Below are 18,682 nucleotides of genomic sequence, written 5' to 3'. Positions count from 1 at the left end.
CACTATTGTGGGCACTATCTATTTATTGCCCTCCACAGGCACAACTGTCGCACAGCGCGACTCCGCGCTTGCTGCTCAAGGAGAAGGTGGATACAGGTGTGGTGCACAGCGTATTCCGTTCAGAAAGGACCAGGTGAGCGTCGTGCGAAGAGATGGAGAGCCAGATGTTTGAAGGACAGCAAGGGGAGCGAACCTTTGAACACCAGGACAGCCTGCCAGCCCTGCCCGTGCCGAGTCTGGATGAGACGCTCACCAAGTACCTGGACTCTGGTAGGGAGGAGAGCCGGCGCTGTGCCGCTGCCTTCACGAGCGCCTCGCGATTGCTTCGGGCAAACGTCGCCTAAACCCATGCTGATATTTCTCTAATTTAATTTTACTATGAGCGTTTTTTTAAAAGTAGTATGTCCGAGCCAATTGTTGAAATGACAAATTAATTTAATACTGTTTTTGTCTGTGCACTTTCTTTGATTTATTCTGTAATGTGGTTGTGTTTCCGCTGATTTTCATTGCTTCATTGTTGTTAGCGCTCTTTGACTTGTGAAATGAGACCATCCTTGTTTCTCCGCTGGTTAAACGACAGAAACGTATAACAGCAGCACCCAATGCACGTGCGACGATCGCGTGTGCAGTCAGGCCCTTCGCTACGGACGAGGAGCTCGCCCACACGCGGGAAGTGGCGCGGCGCTTCAAGGAGGGAGTTGGAGCGAAGCTGCACGCGCTGCTTCTGCGGAGGGGAGCCGAGCGCCAAAACTGGGTGCGTGGGAGCAGCGTGCGCGCCGCCCTGCACCAGCAGCTAGGAACCTCGCGCGTGGCACGCGCGCCGTCAAATCTCTACCGGCAATCTCTGCACGTTTCGGGGGAAAATCCTTATGCGGTGTTGTGGAGAATTATGGGTAATGTCGCGTTATATTTATTTTTTTAGGCGTCTTAAGTGTACAGTTTTTCGATCCACACTCTTGATTCTTATTGGTCTGTCCACTAGGTGTCGCTGCTTACACGTAGAGCTGCTTCGTCTTGGCGGTTTCCAACCTTGTGGTCTGAATGTTATTAGAGAGGTTGGGACAGCACTGGTCTGAACTTTATTTATTTAACACAGTGGCTGAGCACAGGCCCATCGACAAACAACACGATCAAAGTTGTAAGAGATAAAGTGAACACTTTTCCTGAATTGAGCAGGATTATTATAAGAGCTTGGGGAGAAGGAACCATTAAGTGGAGCAGTGGGAAGTGTCGTGACTTGCAATGTGATGGTTGAACAGAGTGTAAATGAGTCTGGTCGAGCAAGTAGAGTGAACACGTTATGGACCGAAGAGACAAAATACAGCGCATTTCAACATTTTGTATTTGAACGTAATGTGGTGTTGCCTGCCTGGCCCTGTCACGTGACTGCTGCTGCCCTGCCCCGCGTGATGCAGCTGGAGGAGTGGTGGCTGAACAAGGCATACCTGGAGTCGCGGGGCCCGCAGCAGATCACAGGGAACTTTGGGGGACCAGGCCCTTACCTGGAGCACGTGTGGCCTCCCAAGGTGGGGACCCAGCTGGAACGGGCCGCCATCTTGCTGTGGCACCACCTCAACTTCTGGCAGCTGCTACGCACGTGAGATGCGCACACACGGACAATGAATAATTCACTCCATCATTTGCCCACCGTTAGTCAGTCACCTCCTAATCACTCTTCTATAACTGCTACAACTGTTCTTGTCATCTTCACGCGTTGGTTCATTCACCCATATTGAGTACTCGGTCTACCAGATGGACTGCTTTGTTTAAACCACGTTGTAATCCACAGTGCAGGTCAAAACAACATGCACTCACTCACTCACTCTCCCATTCACACACTCATCCTCCCACTTACTCAATCAGCACACTGCAGGTCACGCCTCTTGCTGCTTCTTCCCTTGCTGTGCTCCACTATGGAATTTCCTCCCATTATCGTCTCTATTCCCAAGCTATTCTAATTACCCTCCTCATTTCAAGATGCATTTTAACTCTGTAACTATTACAACTTTAATGGTGTCGTTTGTTGCTGGCCACGTGACCTTTAGGACCTGTGCTCAGCAACTGTGTAAGAGAAATCGCATACTACATGTACCAGCGTGTTTGTATGATGTTTCCCGCATGTGTGTGTGTGAATGTGTTGGTGCGTGAAGAGAGAGGCTGGCCACGCACCGCGCTAAGGGTGTCCCACTGGACATGCATCAGTTCCGTATGATCTTCGGTACCTGCAAGATCCCTGGAGAGAAATGTGACTCCATCGTCTGCCATTTCAAGACTGGTAGGCTCTCCCAACTAATTGGGTGCCATGGTGGCAAGATGTTAACTCTCTTGCCTGGTATACACGAGGTCGTGGATTCGATCCCGATCCTGACACCTGTATATTTGGAGTTTGCATGTTCTCCCCGTGGTCGTGTGGATTTTTCTCCAGGTCCTCCGGTTTTTACTTCCACATTTAGAAATACGCATTTAGAGTATTTGGCTGCCATACATTTCCACATGATAAGTTACATCTTTGAACTATCATTTGTGGCCAGGTCGCTTCTGAAAAATATCTGTTTAGCTCATTGGGCCTTCCCTAGTAAAATAAAAATTGGAAAAAAATTATAAAAAATAGGTAATAGGAAATTACTATTTTCAGAATTGGCAAAGTCCACGGTGCTGCCGTGCAGACAAATTTACGTGTTCGCGATACGCAGGTGCGTGGTAGAGAAAAAAATTCTCATTTTCCGCAATAATTATTTATTTTATTTATTTTACTACAATTGGCAACCCCGGTCAGAAAATCTTGCGGGCTGCATCAATATCAGTTCTCGTGATGCCGAAACAGTGGGAAGACGGATGTCCTGAGCAGCTGAACATGAAGCTTCACAGTCTTTTACCGTTGAGCAGCACCCAGCCTGATGACGATTGGCTGCTCTGTATTTTGACTCCTCGTGCCTTGGACAGATTTAACTCGTGCCCTAGACTTGGTCGGATGGTTAGGGTTAAAGAAATACGACCACTGACCTGTCATGAACAATTCTACCTATATTGGATAATCTTGTCCTTAAATAGCATTGGTTGTTCACAAGAAGATTTATATTTTGACCTCATTTATTGTTGCCATTACAATAACCCTAAACCTAACCCGAACAATCGCAACACTCTACTTGCCGTACTATCCATCGGTGGTTCAAGACGACGAAGATGATGATGATGATGTTGCTCAAGTCCCACCTCAGGCTCTTAAGGCAACGCAAGAAGGCTGCTGCTGCTGCTGCTGTTGCTCCAGGAGCTCGCCTTCCTGGTCGGCCCAAAAAGTCGAGTGGCCCGGACCCAAATCAATGGGCAATATTGGCCTTATTTTAGCAAGTCTCAGTAGACTAAATAATCCTTTGAATCGCGTAAAACTTAGCGAAAGGATCAATTAAAGACTGAAAAACAGATTTGCTGATTCAAAAATTTATTTCATACTGATTTATGAGGACCGGTATGTGTTATGCTGCACTGGTGTACCACCAATATGTCAAAATGCTGCTGCGAGGATGCCCTCCCAAGAAGAAACACTCAATAAGTTCATCAAGACCACTTGTGGCCCTAAAGGAAATGTATAATTGGCGAACTTTTGGGCAATGGCCCTGTTTCATAGCACATACAGAGGCCTGAGAGGTGGAGTGGATATTAAGAGCTTGGAGATTTTTGTATCAGATAGCGTGTTTTGTACACCCTCCTCCGTAGCGAATGCTTGGTAATCGTTATGGTTTCTCACCCCCTCTCACTTTGCCCCTGCCGCCACCTTCTGCCAACAGAGCCGGAGGGCGCCTGCCCGTCCCATGTGGTGGTCTTGTGCCATGGCAGAATCTTCACGTTCGATTCTCTGGCGCCCGGCGGGGACATTCTCACACCTCCCGAGCTGCAGAGGTCAGGGTGGTCCACTCAGTAGAATGCACACACCAGTATTAGGAAGGCCGTACGTACATATTTGGTTTTAATTTGTGCTCATTACCTCACGAGTTAATCACAAGGAGATGCGTGGCATCGTGTGCACGTGCGTGCGTGCGTCTGTGTGCATGCACGTCCCCGTGTGGGAGCAGTCAGCTCGCGCTCGTGAAGGCTCGCTGTGCAGCGGAGCCCGAGGGACCCGGCTTGTCGGTTCTCACAGCCGGCGACAGAGCCAGCTGGGCCAAGGTAACAACCGCTTCTGAGTGATGTGGCCCGTGCATGGGAGCCCGTGCCATGCATGCGTCGAGTGATGGAGTGTTGCGTAGGTGTCACGTGACGTGTGTGTGTGCCTTCGTTTGCATGTGCCAACAAGACATTGTGGAGCAGCATTGCAGTGAACTGAGCTTGATTCCTGCTCACGGCCAATATCAGTGACAAATATCTCAATCGATCCTACCTCCCACCCCAACTCCAGGTCGACTCAGCTTTAAATTAGTACCCGGTGTGGGTGCAGTATGCAAATATATGCAATGGGGAGACAAGGGGGGGCGGGCGTGGCACTGACTAGCTACTGCCCCTTCCCCCCAGCATGCCGTCTTCAATAGACGCTCGCTAACAGCACCCAACAGTCTGTAAAAGCCGAAACAGGGTATCTTTCTAGATTTAAAGCTTTCGTGACTGCAAGAATTCATACTGTTAGGTTTTTTCGGTAAAGTCACGTAGGTAAAAATAAATAATAAAAATAATAGAAATAAAATAATAAATCCCGTCGTTTCGGAGGCAACACAAGTCTCCGTCATCTTTGTTTCGTCGCGTGTATTACAGACCAGGCAGCACCTGCTGAACTTGTGCGCGGAGAATGTGGAGCACATGAACGCGGTGGAGAGCAGCCTGCTCGTGCTCGTGCTGGAGCAGGCATCGCCCTCCGCCTCGCCGAGCGACTACTCCCAGGTGATGCGTTCCAAACGTTCTCTTGCGGATCACTCGCTGTCATTTCGCCAGGCGAGGGCCTGTTCATTCATCTAGCCGGGCGAGGGCCTGTTCATCTAGCCGGGCGAGGGCCTGTTAAGGTTAAGGCCCTCTGAAGCACACTGCGTCGCCATTATTAACCACTCTCGCCGCTCGGCGTGCACGCCAACCCTTGCAGCTCCAGAGCTGGGCATTAGCTGGCAATCCCCGGGGCCGCTGGGGGGACAAGTCCTACAACCTGATCGTCTTTGAGAATGGCACCTGCGTCTCCAACTGTGACGTAAGCAGCACTCGCGCCATCACAACAAAGGTTGATGTCATTTCATACAGACCCAGAGGTGTGCACAACTTGTTTGTACCACTTCATGGGGAAGTCAATAGTGGTAGAATATGGATAGAATTGCCTGTGACATATATAGAACTTCCGCCAATGGCTGAGGGCTGTAAACAGATGATCATCACCGACGTCTCAATGGTTAGTTTAACACTTAGGCTTTCGCGACCAATATCATCCATAATACAGGTTTTTTTGTGTTAGATTGCGTAAATATATAACGACACATTTACGCGATCTAACCCAAAAAACCTGTATTATGTCTCAATGGTTGATTGAGCAGGAAATCACTTTAAATATTTTTTGTAGTGTTCAATAACATTTAATGTTGGGTAAACAGTCAGGAAGTGCTGATGTGTGCAGAGTGTTCTCTGTTCTCCAACCCCTGCAGCATGCTCCCTATGACGCGATGGTGCTGGTCTCAACCACGAGTTACGCCGAGAACACCCTGAAGAGAGTTGACGGCGTGTGGGTGGTGAGGCTCACATCCGCACACACATCTCTCTTCATGTGCACACACGCACACACACACCCCTTGCATGCACGTGTGCACCCTACGTGTGTATGTGCTGCCTGTGCTGCCTGTGTTAAGAGCAGTAGTGCAGTGGTTAGTATGCTGTACTCCGAATCCGGCGACTGAGTTCGATTCCTGCTCACAACTAATATCGGTGACGATTATCTGAACTGGTCTTGGTACTCCCCTAGGTCAAATCAGCCTCAAATGAGTACCTGGTGTGGTGCGTGAACATTGTCACTGGGGAGACAAATACGGTCAGCCGTGGTGCTGGCCACCCACCCCCTCATGTACCATGCTCACTAACAGCACTTCATAAATACTCGCTAACAGCACTTCATAGGTGCTCGCTAACAGCACTTTCACAAACAGTCTGTTAAAGGCTATACGGGGATCTTTGTTTTTAAGTAGCCTGTGTTCTTTGGTGCCCGCATTCGTGCCGTCGCGAGCAGGGAGAAGTTCCTCTCCGCCCACTACCGCAGCCCCAGGAGCTGCGGTTCCGGCTGGATGAGCGAATCTTGTCGGATATAGCTCACAGCGAGGCCCTTTACAACCGTCAAGTGAGTGGGCGTGCGTGCACACATTTACACATTCCGCACAGCAGGAGCTGCGCTGAGCATCCAAATCTTAGTCTGGATCTTGAGTCGGACGGACCCTGCACTTACACTTTGTGTGTGTGTATGCTTAATGCAAAACTATCATCATCATCGCGTCTTTGTGCACAATATAAGTAACGGAATAAATAAGCAAGACAATAATCAACTGTATCTGTCCCTCCACATAAAAAAATATCTACACATCCCATCAGCCACACGGCCTTTTGGAAGTACATCATTTCAGAAGAACTGGTTCAACACAAGCCAATCTCTCGGCAAGTTTTGGCATTCAGTGTCTCAAGACACTTGCTTGAACCAATATTGATCAGCTGTCAGGTTATAGGCAAGGACCCGCTCTGCTAGATATGGGTCCTAGTACGACACAAAACTATAGCATACACAGCACAACATAATCATTGGTGTTGTGGTGTCTGTACATTTGCACAGGCAAAGGACCTCCAGGTGGTGTCGCTGGCATTCACAGCGTTTGGGAAGCTGCTCATCAAGCAGCGCGGGCTGCACCCTGACACCTATGTACAGCTGGCGTTGCAGCTCGCCTACTACAGGCTGCATGGCCGGTAAAGCATGCTGGCTCTACACGGGCTCACCTGCAAACTCACCTATCAACCCATGGCTTGTGATAAACCACACAGGTGGCTTGCTTCTAAATTGTGCCACGTGTGTGGCAGTTGGGCCAGGTGCTGTCCAGCCAAGCACTGAGTTCCACGTCTGTGATCAATTATGTTGTCGTTTCTCAGTTTTTGAGGCCAGGACACATTTCACTCATTCACCACACAGCATATTCTGAGCTCCAAGGTAGAAAATACTCTCGCAGTAAAGACAACATTTACCCGCAGCCAATGAGAAATCTGCATCAGCTGGAAAAGGGATTTCAGGCCTTAAATGAGCATTGATGCGGTGCCCATCTTCTGTTTACAGCCCTGAGCGAGCAGTTATGAATACAGATTCCTCTGGCGGGTGTAAGTCTACCCATAAGATAACCACTCTATCCTCCCCACAAAGCGGTACTTGTTTTATAGACCCCAGACATATGATGAGCTGAGGCACACTGCCGCCCTCGCGCTTCAGCGTGGACCCTGTTGTCGTCTGTGTGTCCAGGCCCGGCTGCTGTTATGAGACAGCGTCCACGCGCAAGTTCTACCACGGCCGCACGGAGACCATGCGGCCCTGCACCCCAGAGGCGGTGGCCTGGTGCCGGGCCATGCAGGAGCCTTCCATGCCGGCACGGTCCCACACGCACACACACAGCATACAAAGACAACCTGTATAGCCATGCATGCTATTGAAGCAGCTGCTGTTAGCGAGTGTAAAGTACTTATTTAAGACTGAGTTGACCTAGGATAGGCCCAGGATCGGTTCAGATATTTGTCACTGGTCATGAACTGGAATCGAACTCGGGTGGCCGGGATCGTAGCGCAGTGCGCTAACCACTGCCCCACTGCCTCCACAGTCCCGCGCACCCTCAGGAACGCACGCACACGTTGCCTGTGTCCAGCATCTTGTGAAGGGATATGCACACGGATGTACCAACAACACACTGCCGCTCAGTGGGTCGTATAAACACGGGGCACGCTTCCAGGGGTGGAGTGACACAAGTCCGATCAGCACGATTGGCTACGTGCGGTGCAAAAGAAGTTGAACATATATACGTCCAAGTTGCAAGTATGGATTCCTGTGGCGTGCACTAATCTGTTTGTGCATCGATTTTGGCAGACGGGGCGAAGGCTGGAGTTGATGCTGGAGGCATTTGACAAGCACAACCGGCTCATGAAGGAATGTGAAAACAACAAAGGTAGAGAAGCGCGGTCGTGGTGCCATCAGCTGTGGCCTCAATGAGAATAAAATAACAAAGCAGGCAATGTGCCTTCACATATCTGTCACTAAAAATGTTAATATTTCTTTTCATACATCCCATCAGCCGCACAGCCTTTTGGAAGTGCGTTTTTCAGCTTCGTTGATTTAACAAGCAAACTCTGGACCAGTTTTTAACATTCAGCGTCTCGTCAGCAGTCAGACATGGTTGAACCAGTGCTGGTGCACTGCAAGATGTCTGTAGGCAAAGATGGGTCCTGGTTCGACGCAAATCAATATAATACACAATACAAGTGTCTTTGTAGAGAATTTAAATAAAATAATGAAGCAGACAATGTGTGTCCTTCACCTATTTGTGCCTTCATGTAAAAAGTTATTATGGTGCCTTCAGTTGTGAGAACAGATTAAGCGACTTAATGGGAAACTGAATTTGAATGTGACTTTTGCCTGCAACGCATGTGAATGCTCGGCATGCGGCCCATACGTCAGTGAGTGTGGTTCGCATGCATGTGTGCGTGTGTGTAGGGGAGCCGTGGCAAAGTATTTAGTGCATTGCGAACCTGGCCATTCAATTCTTGCTCATGGCCAGCGTCAATGATAAAAATCTGAACCTTTCCTAGGCCTCCCCTAGGTTGACTCTGCTTTTAATGAGTACCTCGTGTGGTTCAGCCACTGGTGAGACAAAGGTGGCTGGGTGTGGTTCGAGCCACACCACCCCCTTATTGGTGCACCATATCAGCCTTCATAGGGGCTCGCTAACAGCACCTGCCCCAACAGCCTGTGTAGGCTACACTGGCGATCTTTTCTGTGTGCACAGGCTGCGACCGGCACCTCCTGGGCCTCCTGCTGCTGGCAGAGGATGAGGGCCTTCCCGTACCAGAGCTGTTCCGCGACCCTTCCTTCACCAAGAGGTGGGTGCGACTGGATGGGTGGATGCTGGGGGCAGGAGGCATCAGGGTGTTAGAATCCTCCGTGATTATGTGACATTCCACAGCCCCCTGTGCGGTTTTTCACGCCGCATGGTTGTTCACACTGTTTGCGTGTGACAGTGGTGGCGGAGGGAACTTTGTGCTGTCAACGAGCCTGGTGGGATATACCAACACTCTGGGCGCCGTCGCTCCTATGGTGCCACACGGCTACGGCTTCTTCTACCGCATCCGCGATGACCGGTGTGTCCCGCTCGCCTGCCAAATATTAAATCTGAAACAAACCCGCACCATAACGCTTTCATGTCCGCGTTTGTCTCTGTCCACGTGTCCATGTGTGTTCGCGCATCCATGTGTCTGTATTGTGCCCGTGTGTGTCCATGTTGTGTCCGTGAGTCCACGCATATAAGGCACAGTATGGGGCACAGATGGTGCATCTGCCAGTTATCTCAGTCAGGCAATCCTTGCCACCTGGGTCTGTCACGTGACCTCCTATTCGGCGAGCCTTCAACACTTCACGTGGCCTCAAAGTGCACCTGGCCTGACACAGGTGCCGTGGGGACGTTACCGTCACTTAGTGGCGAATGGCGGGTATTATATTGTATCCTCGTGTGTCCGTGTGTCGCTGAGACAGCCTCGTGGTTGCGGTCACGGCGTGGCGCTCGTGCCCACAGACGGACGGGGAGCGACTCTACCACGCATTCGCCGCCGCTCTACACGAGATGCAGTGCCTTGCCCTGACGCGTGCGGCACGCCTCTGAGAACCCGCGGTGCGCGTGCGGGTTCACAGGTGTCGCTGTGCAAGGGCGTGCGTGTGTGCAGGGGCGTGCGTATGTGCACGCGCGTAGTGGTAGTGCCAGGGCTGCTCATGTCTCGTACCAGGAGATTCCACGGTGCCACGCGTACGCTGGGGACGTTTGCACGTTCACACAAAATGAATTCTGAGCCACAACATAATATATCTGTCCAGCCATATCGGTGTCAGAATTACACTGTATAACTGATTACACTTAAATGCAAAAAATACAACAATGCACTTAGCACGTGACCATTGAATACCACTACGTAACATGTACATGTTTTATGTTCCTTCTGGCACGAGTTTTTAATTGTAGTGTCCAATTGCTGCCAAGGAGGGTGACTTTCACCAGCATCTATGTTACAATTCAAGATGAGCATTTATGTTTTCTGTAATTTCAGTGATCTCTGGCCATGCAGCTTCTATGATTGTAAGGTCATTTTAAACTGTACTTGTGAAATGACATACACAGAAAATAAAATGCAATCAGGAGACCATTGTGTGTGTTTTTTATCTTAGAAATTATATTCACCAGGTAACTCACGCATCTTAAAAAAGGCACAGGTCCCACTGCTGCCAACGTAGCCTCGAGAGCTGAAACTTTTAAAAGCAGGCAGCCAAGGTGTTGCGGTGTCGGTGCGAGTAGGTGGGGAGCGGTAGGTGGATGGGGCATGTGGGCGTGGTGCTGTGAGGAGCATTATGTGCACGCGCCCATGTGCAGCCGTATTGCTCCCTGGCTGTGCAGCAGGAGGTAGTGGCTGAACTCCTGGGGCATGTCGTGCGCGCCTGGCCGAGGCGGTCTGTCGTCAAAGTAGTGATGTGGCAGAGAGGCCCCGTTGGGCCCTCGTTCGAAGGGCCAGAATCCGTAGAGGTGAACTTGGCTGCACAGGGTGAGGGAGGCGCTCGCAAGCATGAGGCCCGTGGAGAGGCGCTGCGGATGCAGCCCTCTGGCCGCCCAGAGGCGAGCGAGACGCCGCAGGTAGTCGGGGTGGAAGAACACGGCCTTCTGGCGAGCGCCCGCCGCCTCCAAGGCACGGTGCGCCCTCAGGGCCGGCAGCAGGTTGTGCACGTAGGCGAGGGCGGGCACGAGAAGCAGAGCGTCCCCGTAATCCGTGACGTCTGACACGAAGCGGCTCCGGCTCTCGCTGCTGTGGAGCCCCCCGTACCTGCCAGGGCATGGATCCAGCGGGCAGCGGTGTTGGTCGCACCTCACGGAAAGGAGGTCCATGCGTGCTGTATTTTGTTAGGTTGGAGCGTTGTAATTTGCGTACCGAAATGTGTGATGAAAAATCGTCTATCCTATTATTATAGTAGTTACTATGATCAATTCTGGCGGTGCATTATCCGTAAAATGCTATGCGCGGTGTGCTTCACCGACAGTGGACGTTGCAAACGTTGTGACGTCATTCGAGGAAAAAGCCATTGTGTGGCGGAGTTGTGGTTCAAATTTTAATTCGAAAAAATACTCGCAAATTACTTAAATGTGAAACATAGTAATCGTCGCCCCCTTCTGCAAAAAACGTAGCAGGACCCTCCTGAAAAATAGTTGAGACTCGGCGAGGCTTTCCTGGGTAAACAAGCGAATTAACGATTTATAATGTTTTAATAAACTTTGTATTTTACCAGGTAAGGCCCACTGAGCTTATGTAGCTCTTTTTCAGAAGCAACCTGGTCACAAATGGTAGCTCAACGAAATGGCTTGTCACGTGGAAATGTATAGCAGCCAAATACTCTGAACGCATGTTGAGAAATGTGGATGGAAAAACCGGAGAACCTGGAGAAAAATCCACATGACCACGGGGAGAGAGATCATGCAAACTCCAAATATCTAGGCATCGGGGTCGAGATCGAATCCCCGACCTGCTGCATAACTATGTCACTCGGTGCGGAACCCCTACAGTGCTGCATGGATGATGGGGGGCCCACCTTGGCACATGGGCACAGTTTGTGGGTGAGCATTGAGCAGCACATGGATTTTATTGGTGACAAGCCAACCAGTAGGGAATTGAGACTGCAGGCTCATTGTGTAAACCTCAGTTACCGGAGGTTTCTCTTCAATAGCACAGTTGCTGAAGAAAAGGCCCAAAACACTAAGCAGCTCGCAACAAACAGCCTTATTGAAGGTTGAAAATTTCAAATATGATTTCCAAGTCCAATAAGTGTATCGACAATACTCGACTCAAAAAAGTTGGTGATTTTCTGAAGGCAGTGTTGAGCGAATATTCATAGGACAATCACTGGTAACTTCCCCACAAAGTGGTATCGATTTTATCGACCCCAGAGGGATGATCGGACAAAACCCACATTTAGGCGTTGAACCTTGCGATTGCGATCCGCTCGCTCCACCACCGAGCGGCTCGCGTGTGAGTGAGGCCCTGGGGGCAAAGGCCTTGTCGAGACCCGCACGAGGACGGCAACGCGAAGCGGTCCCTGTGGCCCACTCCTGTGCCACACTCACCGCTCCTTGATGATGCTGGGGTTGAGCGTCACCATGTGGCTGCGGTTGCCCACGTCCCGCGTGAAGTTTCCCGACACCGGAGGGAGGTTGCACCTGCGCGGCCACACACACCGCGGGACGGTTGCGACCCGGCCGGTGAAGCGACGCGGCTGCTTCGAGCACGTATCATTACAAAGGGCCGAGGGCGGCTTCGTGTAATTCTCACACCCCCTTCACAGTCGTCTCAAAAGTTCAGCTTCACAACTTACCGACGTTATAATAAAAATCTGTCTTGAAATGTTTTGCATGATTACAGCCTGGCGCAGGTGGCTATGCTGCACTTGGCCTGTGATGCAGCACTGTGGAGCGAGGGGTCACATTTGTGAATTCTCCCTCCCTACTCATGGGCAGTGAAGAAGTACAGCAGCTGGGTTAATTTAGATATTTATAGGGAATAAGTGTTGCCTCTCTCACACGCGTCGGTTTTCTCTGGGTAATCGTTTCCTCCCGCGTGCATAAACACGTGTTGATGGAGTTGGCCAAAACATCTTAATATAGGACCACAGAGCTCGGACAATTGTTGCCAGTGGTCGTGGCTGCCTTCCTTCCCGCTTTTCTGTGGTTTCCAGTGCCGCTGAATCATTTTGAGAGTGACGGAAAACTCCATTCTAACCGAGCTGCACTCCGCTAGAATTCACGGTCTCTCACCTGATTACAAAGTCGGCATTGTCGATGCTCCTACCACACCGGCTCCCCAGCAGCGCCCCACTGTTCCCCACCACGGCACAGCGACCGTGCAACTCGCCGGCCAGAGGAGAGCTCTGGCACACGGTCCAACCCCATGACACGCAGCCCACACACAACACCAACAACAATCGATGCCCCTGCACGTAGCCACCAATATAAATCGTGCAGCCAGCATATGCTACCAACCACACGAACATCACACACCCCAGCAACACCCCACATACATCATCAACCACAAACCAAACCCCATAGACATCGCCAACACCCCACAAACACCACCATCAACTTTAACCCCCACATTCACCAACACTTTGACAACACCACCTAGGGATCTCTCACCCAGCGCACATAATGTGCCAGGAGTAGCGATGCACGGAGACTTGAAACATGCTGCGTCACCTCACACCTGAGGTTGCTAGCTGTCCTGGCCTGACCCATAAAAACTGAGGAGTCTGTGCTCGGGTGGCAAGAACCAATTTGTTCCGAGATCTGCTACCGGAAATTTCTGTGTTCGGAACTGTATTGCAGGACACTGCGCGGTTCTGAGAATGGACCGAGGCCGAGTGTCGTGTGGGTTTGGCGCATGGGGCCGGTGACCCTGAGTGGGCCACACCTCCGGCAGCACGGACAGGAGCTGCGGGGTGACGTGCAGAGTCTTGGCGGCGGCCTCGAACGTGAGTCCCGGGCGCTCCGCCGCGTCTCCCCGCGTGAGCACCAGGCCGGCGCGCGCATCGCAGCACGATCGCAGCATCGCCCTGCGCGCCGCACGGCTCTGTTACTGCCAGAGAACTCAACACGCTCGTCAAAGAAACGTAGCGAATAGGTGATGTTTCAGGCAAGGGCTCTCTTCTTCATAGCACATAATTAATACCAGGGTTATTTATACCGGGTTTTTTTGTGACCGGTAATCGCATGAAAATAATGGAAAAAAACAGTTCCTGGTTTACTGCACGTGTTGCAATGTCTCGCGAGAAGCAGGTTTATTTTTTTAACTGAGAAACGAAGGGAGCTGCTGCCGTGGTGCCATGGTCAGCACACTGACATTTAATCCAGAGCTCGTCTATTCGATTCAATCTCCTGGTGCAGCAGTTAAACCAATGGGGAACATTTCTTAAATTCGCCCTCACCCCTCTGTCCACCCAGCGGTGCGAATGGCTCCAACTTTACCTCCTAACCGAGGAGCAAGGGCGATCGGCGCGTTCGTTAGGAACATCAACTGGAAAGGGTTACCGGTTCCTCACGTTCGGAACCGGTTACCGATGAACAACCCAAGTTAACCCAACACTCAGCATTCGCTGAAGCTGGGCACTGCGGCTATATCCGGGGTAGAACACCCAGTTCCTACCTTGCTGTACTCGGACAGAGCTCAGAGTGAAGCAGCAGTCAGGGTGATAGATCAGGGGTCGGCAACCAAAATAACAAGAAGAGCCATTTCTTTCCAATTCGGTACAAAATTCAGTATTTCAAGAGCCGCAATGCATCTGAGTATATACTGTACATACGTACATATCGTCAAGAAGCAGCCTGTAAAGAGCCGCATGCGGCTCCGGAGCCGTAGGTTGCCGACCCCTGTGATAGATGATCCAGCACTCATTCTATCGCTACTACCATGGTTACTGTTCCCGTGAACTTCACTCGTATAATAATTATCTTACTTTACTCAAGATACATGTTAACTCTTTTTCGATTTAAAGCTTTCGTGACTGCAGGGATTCATCTTCTTGGTTCTTTCGGTAAAGTCACGTAGAAGGGAAGTAATAAAATAATAAAAATAAAACAATAAAATAATTCTCACGACGTTTCGGCTACAACGCAAGCAGCCGTCCTCAGGTGAAGAATGAAACACCACCAAGCTTGGAGCGTATATTTAAGCTGGGTTGGAGGGGGGGGAGGTTGGGAAGAAGAGCGCCTTGACAAAATAATTTGCATATCAAGAGGAATTTAGCATATGGAAATTGCGTAGGAGGTGGGCGGGGGGGTTTCAAATTAATATTATGCCCGTGCATTATGCAGGATTAGCAGCATCAAAGGGAGGGGGAAGGGGGGTAGCATTAACAAAGGAAAGGAATGTTAATAGTATGTAGCTGCAGTTACTAAACAAGCACGTAAAAAACTAAAGTATAAACTACATAAACAACTAAAGTATAAATTACATAGCATCATCAGTATACTTACTATACTCTACAATAAGCTGAGTTACTAACAGTAAGTAATACATTACAATTCTACGTCGTAAAAATTATATAATATGCTTCCATCTAAACTTTATTCTCTTACATCACACGAGTCTACACCGTACTATATACTGCCATAGACAAACCCAACATTAAATTATATACTGTATTGCTATAAACCATTTTAATATAACACTATGTATTATTCTACCCACCCTAATGTGTATCACACTGCTATATGTTTACTATACAATTACGATACTATATATTACTTTGTACATTGTATTAAGCATATAAATGTTATACTATTTGTTATTATACGCTGTACCATTGACCGTCGTGTCAATGGGTGAGTCGTGGGGGGAAAACTTGCAGCGGAGCAAAGAATCCATTCCCTGCGGAGAATTCAATGCCAGTGAGTGGAACGCGGTCTGAAAGTCACCGTAAACGTGAACACAATCAGTTAAGATCCGAAATGGTTTATTACGTCCTTCCAATGATTGCTAAGCCAGAATCCATCTTCTCGGTTGAAATTGTCTCTGTTGTATGGGATCGCCTCATGAACGAATCTCTCATGATAGCCAGATGGCTAGCAGAGAACCTCTGTCTTGGAGAAGTCAATGTAATGTGAGCCCACTGAGTTGTAACAGTGATCTGCCACGGCTGAGGTGTTTGTCCTACCGTGTTTCAGGTCTGCTTTATGTTCACGGATGCGGTCCGAGACATGTCGTTTGATTTCTCCAATGTAACTGCTACCACAGAGGCAACTTAGTTTGTAGACGCCAGGGTACTGTATGTCTGGAACCACATCTTTTACAGACGGGACCAGATCACGGATTTTATGTACTGTGTTGAATCGGACCTGGATCTTGTGTTTAATCAGGATTTTGGAGATCTTTTTTGTGACCCCAGCAATGTAGGGTAAGGTGATGGTCTTGAAAGGCTCCTCAACAGGATCCTTCTTGATGGTTGGAGTAATGGCTTTACGGATTGTGTAGTCGGAGTAACCATTAGCCTTAAGCGCTTGGCGTACGTGTTTGAGTTCACTGGCAATGTGTTCCTGGTCGGAGATGCATTGGGCTCTATGGTATAGAGTCTTGATGAGGGAATTCTTCTGGGATGGATGGTGGTGGGAATCCGGTTTTAGGTAAGCATCCATATGGGTGGCTTTCCTGTAGACAGAGTGGCTCATTGAACCATCAGGTCTCCTTTTGATTAGGACATCCAAAAAGGGTAGCTTGCCATCTTTTTCGACTTCCATGGTGAATCTGATGGCTGGGTGTATGGAATTGATGTGGTCGAGAAATTGGTCTAGAGCAGGCCGGCCATGTGGCCAACATCTTCATGGAGAAATTTGAGACTGACGCCATCCAGACTGCCACTCTACGCCCGACCTTATGGAAGAGGTACGTAGACGACACTTTTGTCATCTGGCCACATGGCCGGCCTGCTTTAGACCACTGTTAGTAACTCAGCTTATTGTAGAGTATAGTAAGTATACTGATGATGCTATGTAATTTATACTTTAGTTGTTTATGTAGTTTATACTTTAGTTTTTTACGTGGTTGTTTAGTAACTGCAGCTACATACTATTAACATTCCTTTCCTTTGTTAATGCTACCCCCCTTCCCCCTCCCTTTGATGCTGCTAATCCTGCATAATGCGCGGGCATAATATTAATTTGAAACCCCCCCCGCCCACCTCCTACGCATTTCCATATGCTAAATTCCTCTTAATATGCAAATTATTTTGTCAAGGCGCTCTTCTTCCCAACCTCCCCCCCTCCAACCCAGCTTAAATATACGCTCCAAGCTTGGTGGTGTTTCATTCTTCACCTGAGGACGGCTGCTTGCGTTGTGGCCGAAACGTCGTGAGAATTATTTTATTATGTTTTATTTTTATTATTTTATTACTTCCCTTCTACGTGACTTTACCGAAAGAACCAAGAAGATGTTAACTCTTATCTATGACGAATTTCTAGTGCTGTTTGTTGCTGGCCGCCTGACGTTTTGGACCTCCTGTGGGCCTGTGATACAAACAAAGGTGGCCCTGATGAGCAGGGGAGGGGTCATCACCTGGGCCAAAGACAAAGATCGCCCGTATAGCATGAACAGACTGTTAGGGCAATCACTCTCAGCGAGTACCTGTGAAGGCTGGCACGGGACACAAGGGGGTGGGTGGCTAGCCCCATGCGCGGCCGCCTTTGTCTCCTCAGTACGGATGTTTACCCACCACTAGCAGTTACTCAATTGAGGTTGAGTCGACCTAGGGGAGGCCCAGGACCAGTTCAGATATTAGTCAATTACGTTGCCCGTGAAGCGGGAATCTAAATCGGATGGCCGAGTCCAGCAGCGCTGCCCTACTAAACTTGACCCCCGCAAACGCAAAGGTGGAACTCCACATGTGCTGTGTGCTCCACGAGCTTAGCGAGGGGTGGAAGAGGGAGGTTGTGGATGGAGAAGAAGCAGGAGAAGAAGACTCGTGTTCAACCTGAGGTCCCGCGCCGCCTCCTCGCTCCACTCCCAGCGGCACTCTCCCAGGAGGCGTGCGGCGGCTGCCAGCTGCTCGGCGCGCTCCCTGCAAGGCCAGGACGAGACGATGGAGAGAGATGTGGTCCCTCTATTCCGTGACCCATGTCTCAGCACATCCACTGCCCTTACATAGAGATCCATTAAACATGAAGAGGAAGATCCCCCGTGTAGCCTTAACAGACTGTTGGGACAAGTGCTGTTAGCGAGCACCCATGAAGGCGGGAATGGCACATGAGGGGGTGGGTGGCCAGCACCACGCCCGGGCCACCTTTGTCTCCCTAGTGGCGATGTTTATACATCACACCAAGTAACCATTTTTAAGACCGAGTCGACCTGGGGGAGGCCCAGGACCGGTTCAGATATCACCGGTGGTGGCGGTGCCAGATTAAGCTAGTGCGGGGCCTGTAGCATATGTTATAAAGGGGCCCTAAATAAATAAATATAGAAATATTAAAACACACATTTTTTTCTTGCATAGTAAAGTCATTGTATTTTTTCATTTGCTATACAGCCAGATAATATGACAAATCGGTAACCTTAAACACCCAGTCGTTCATAAAAGTTGATGGCAGTATAATACTACAGTAATAGAGCAAGTGCAGAATCACTGAACCGGAATTGATAGCTTGAAAGCATTTAGCGCGGGGCCCTTGAAAGTGCGGGGTTCGTAGCATATTTAGCTGCTTTTGCTACTACGATAATCCAGCCGTGAGCAGGCATCAAACCGTGGTCGCCAGGGTTCGTATGGTAGCCACGACACTGCTGCTACCCACAGTACCGCTCCTATATAGAGATCCGTATAGGCCTATTAAGACATCACCATACAAGCGGGTGCCACGGGGAGCAGAGACCCTTGCAGCAGCAGCAGGAGCAGCAGCAGCAGGAGCAGCAGCAGCAGGAGCAG

At 49.8% G+C, this 18,682-nt stretch overlaps 2 protein-coding genes across 2 annotated transcripts; one reads left to right on the top strand and one right to left on the bottom strand.

Moving 5' to 3' along the window:
• CROT (carnitine O-octanoyltransferase) lies at positions 1-10,381 on the top strand. The gene is made up of 16 exons (XM_061554777.1): positions 1-270; positions 630-754; positions 1,416-1,597; positions 2,151-2,275; positions 3,786-3,897; positions 4,071-4,164; positions 4,744-4,869; positions 5,066-5,167; positions 5,613-5,696; positions 6,188-6,295; positions 6,779-6,909; positions 7,451-7,574; positions 8,066-8,144; positions 8,982-9,075; positions 9,214-9,333; positions 9,725-10,381. Exons 1-16 carry the CDS (start codon positions 153-155, stop codon positions 9,849-9,851), a joined length of 1,851 nt encoding a protein of 616 aa, XP_061410761.1. The 5' UTR covers positions 1-152; the 3' UTR covers positions 9,852-10,381.
• ST8SIA6 (ST8 alpha-N-acetyl-neuraminide alpha-2,8-sialyltransferase 6) lies at positions 10,360-17,919 on the bottom strand. The gene is made up of 5 exons (XM_061554481.1): positions 17,738-17,919; positions 13,687-13,828; positions 13,035-13,147; positions 12,348-12,440; positions 10,360-11,055 (listed from the first exon to the last, which is right to left on the bottom strand). Exons 1-5 carry the CDS (start codon positions 17,917-17,919, stop codon positions 10,587-10,589), a joined length of 999 nt encoding a protein of 332 aa, XP_061410465.1. The 3' UTR covers positions 10,360-10,586.
• Positions 17,920-18,682: the final 763 nt, after the last annotated feature.

Source organism: Lethenteron reissneri, chromosome 20 (genome assembly GCF_015708825.2).
Source record: "Lethenteron reissneri isolate LAM-NWPU_2019-01 chromosome 20, ASM1570882v1, whole genome shotgun sequence".
In the NCBI taxonomy this organism is placed as follows: Eukaryota; Metazoa; Chordata; class Hyperoartia; order Petromyzontiformes; family Petromyzontidae; genus Lethenteron; species Lethenteron reissneri.
The sequence above is the reverse complement of the archived record's forward strand: the minus strand, read 5'-3'. Positions and strand labels throughout refer to the sequence as shown.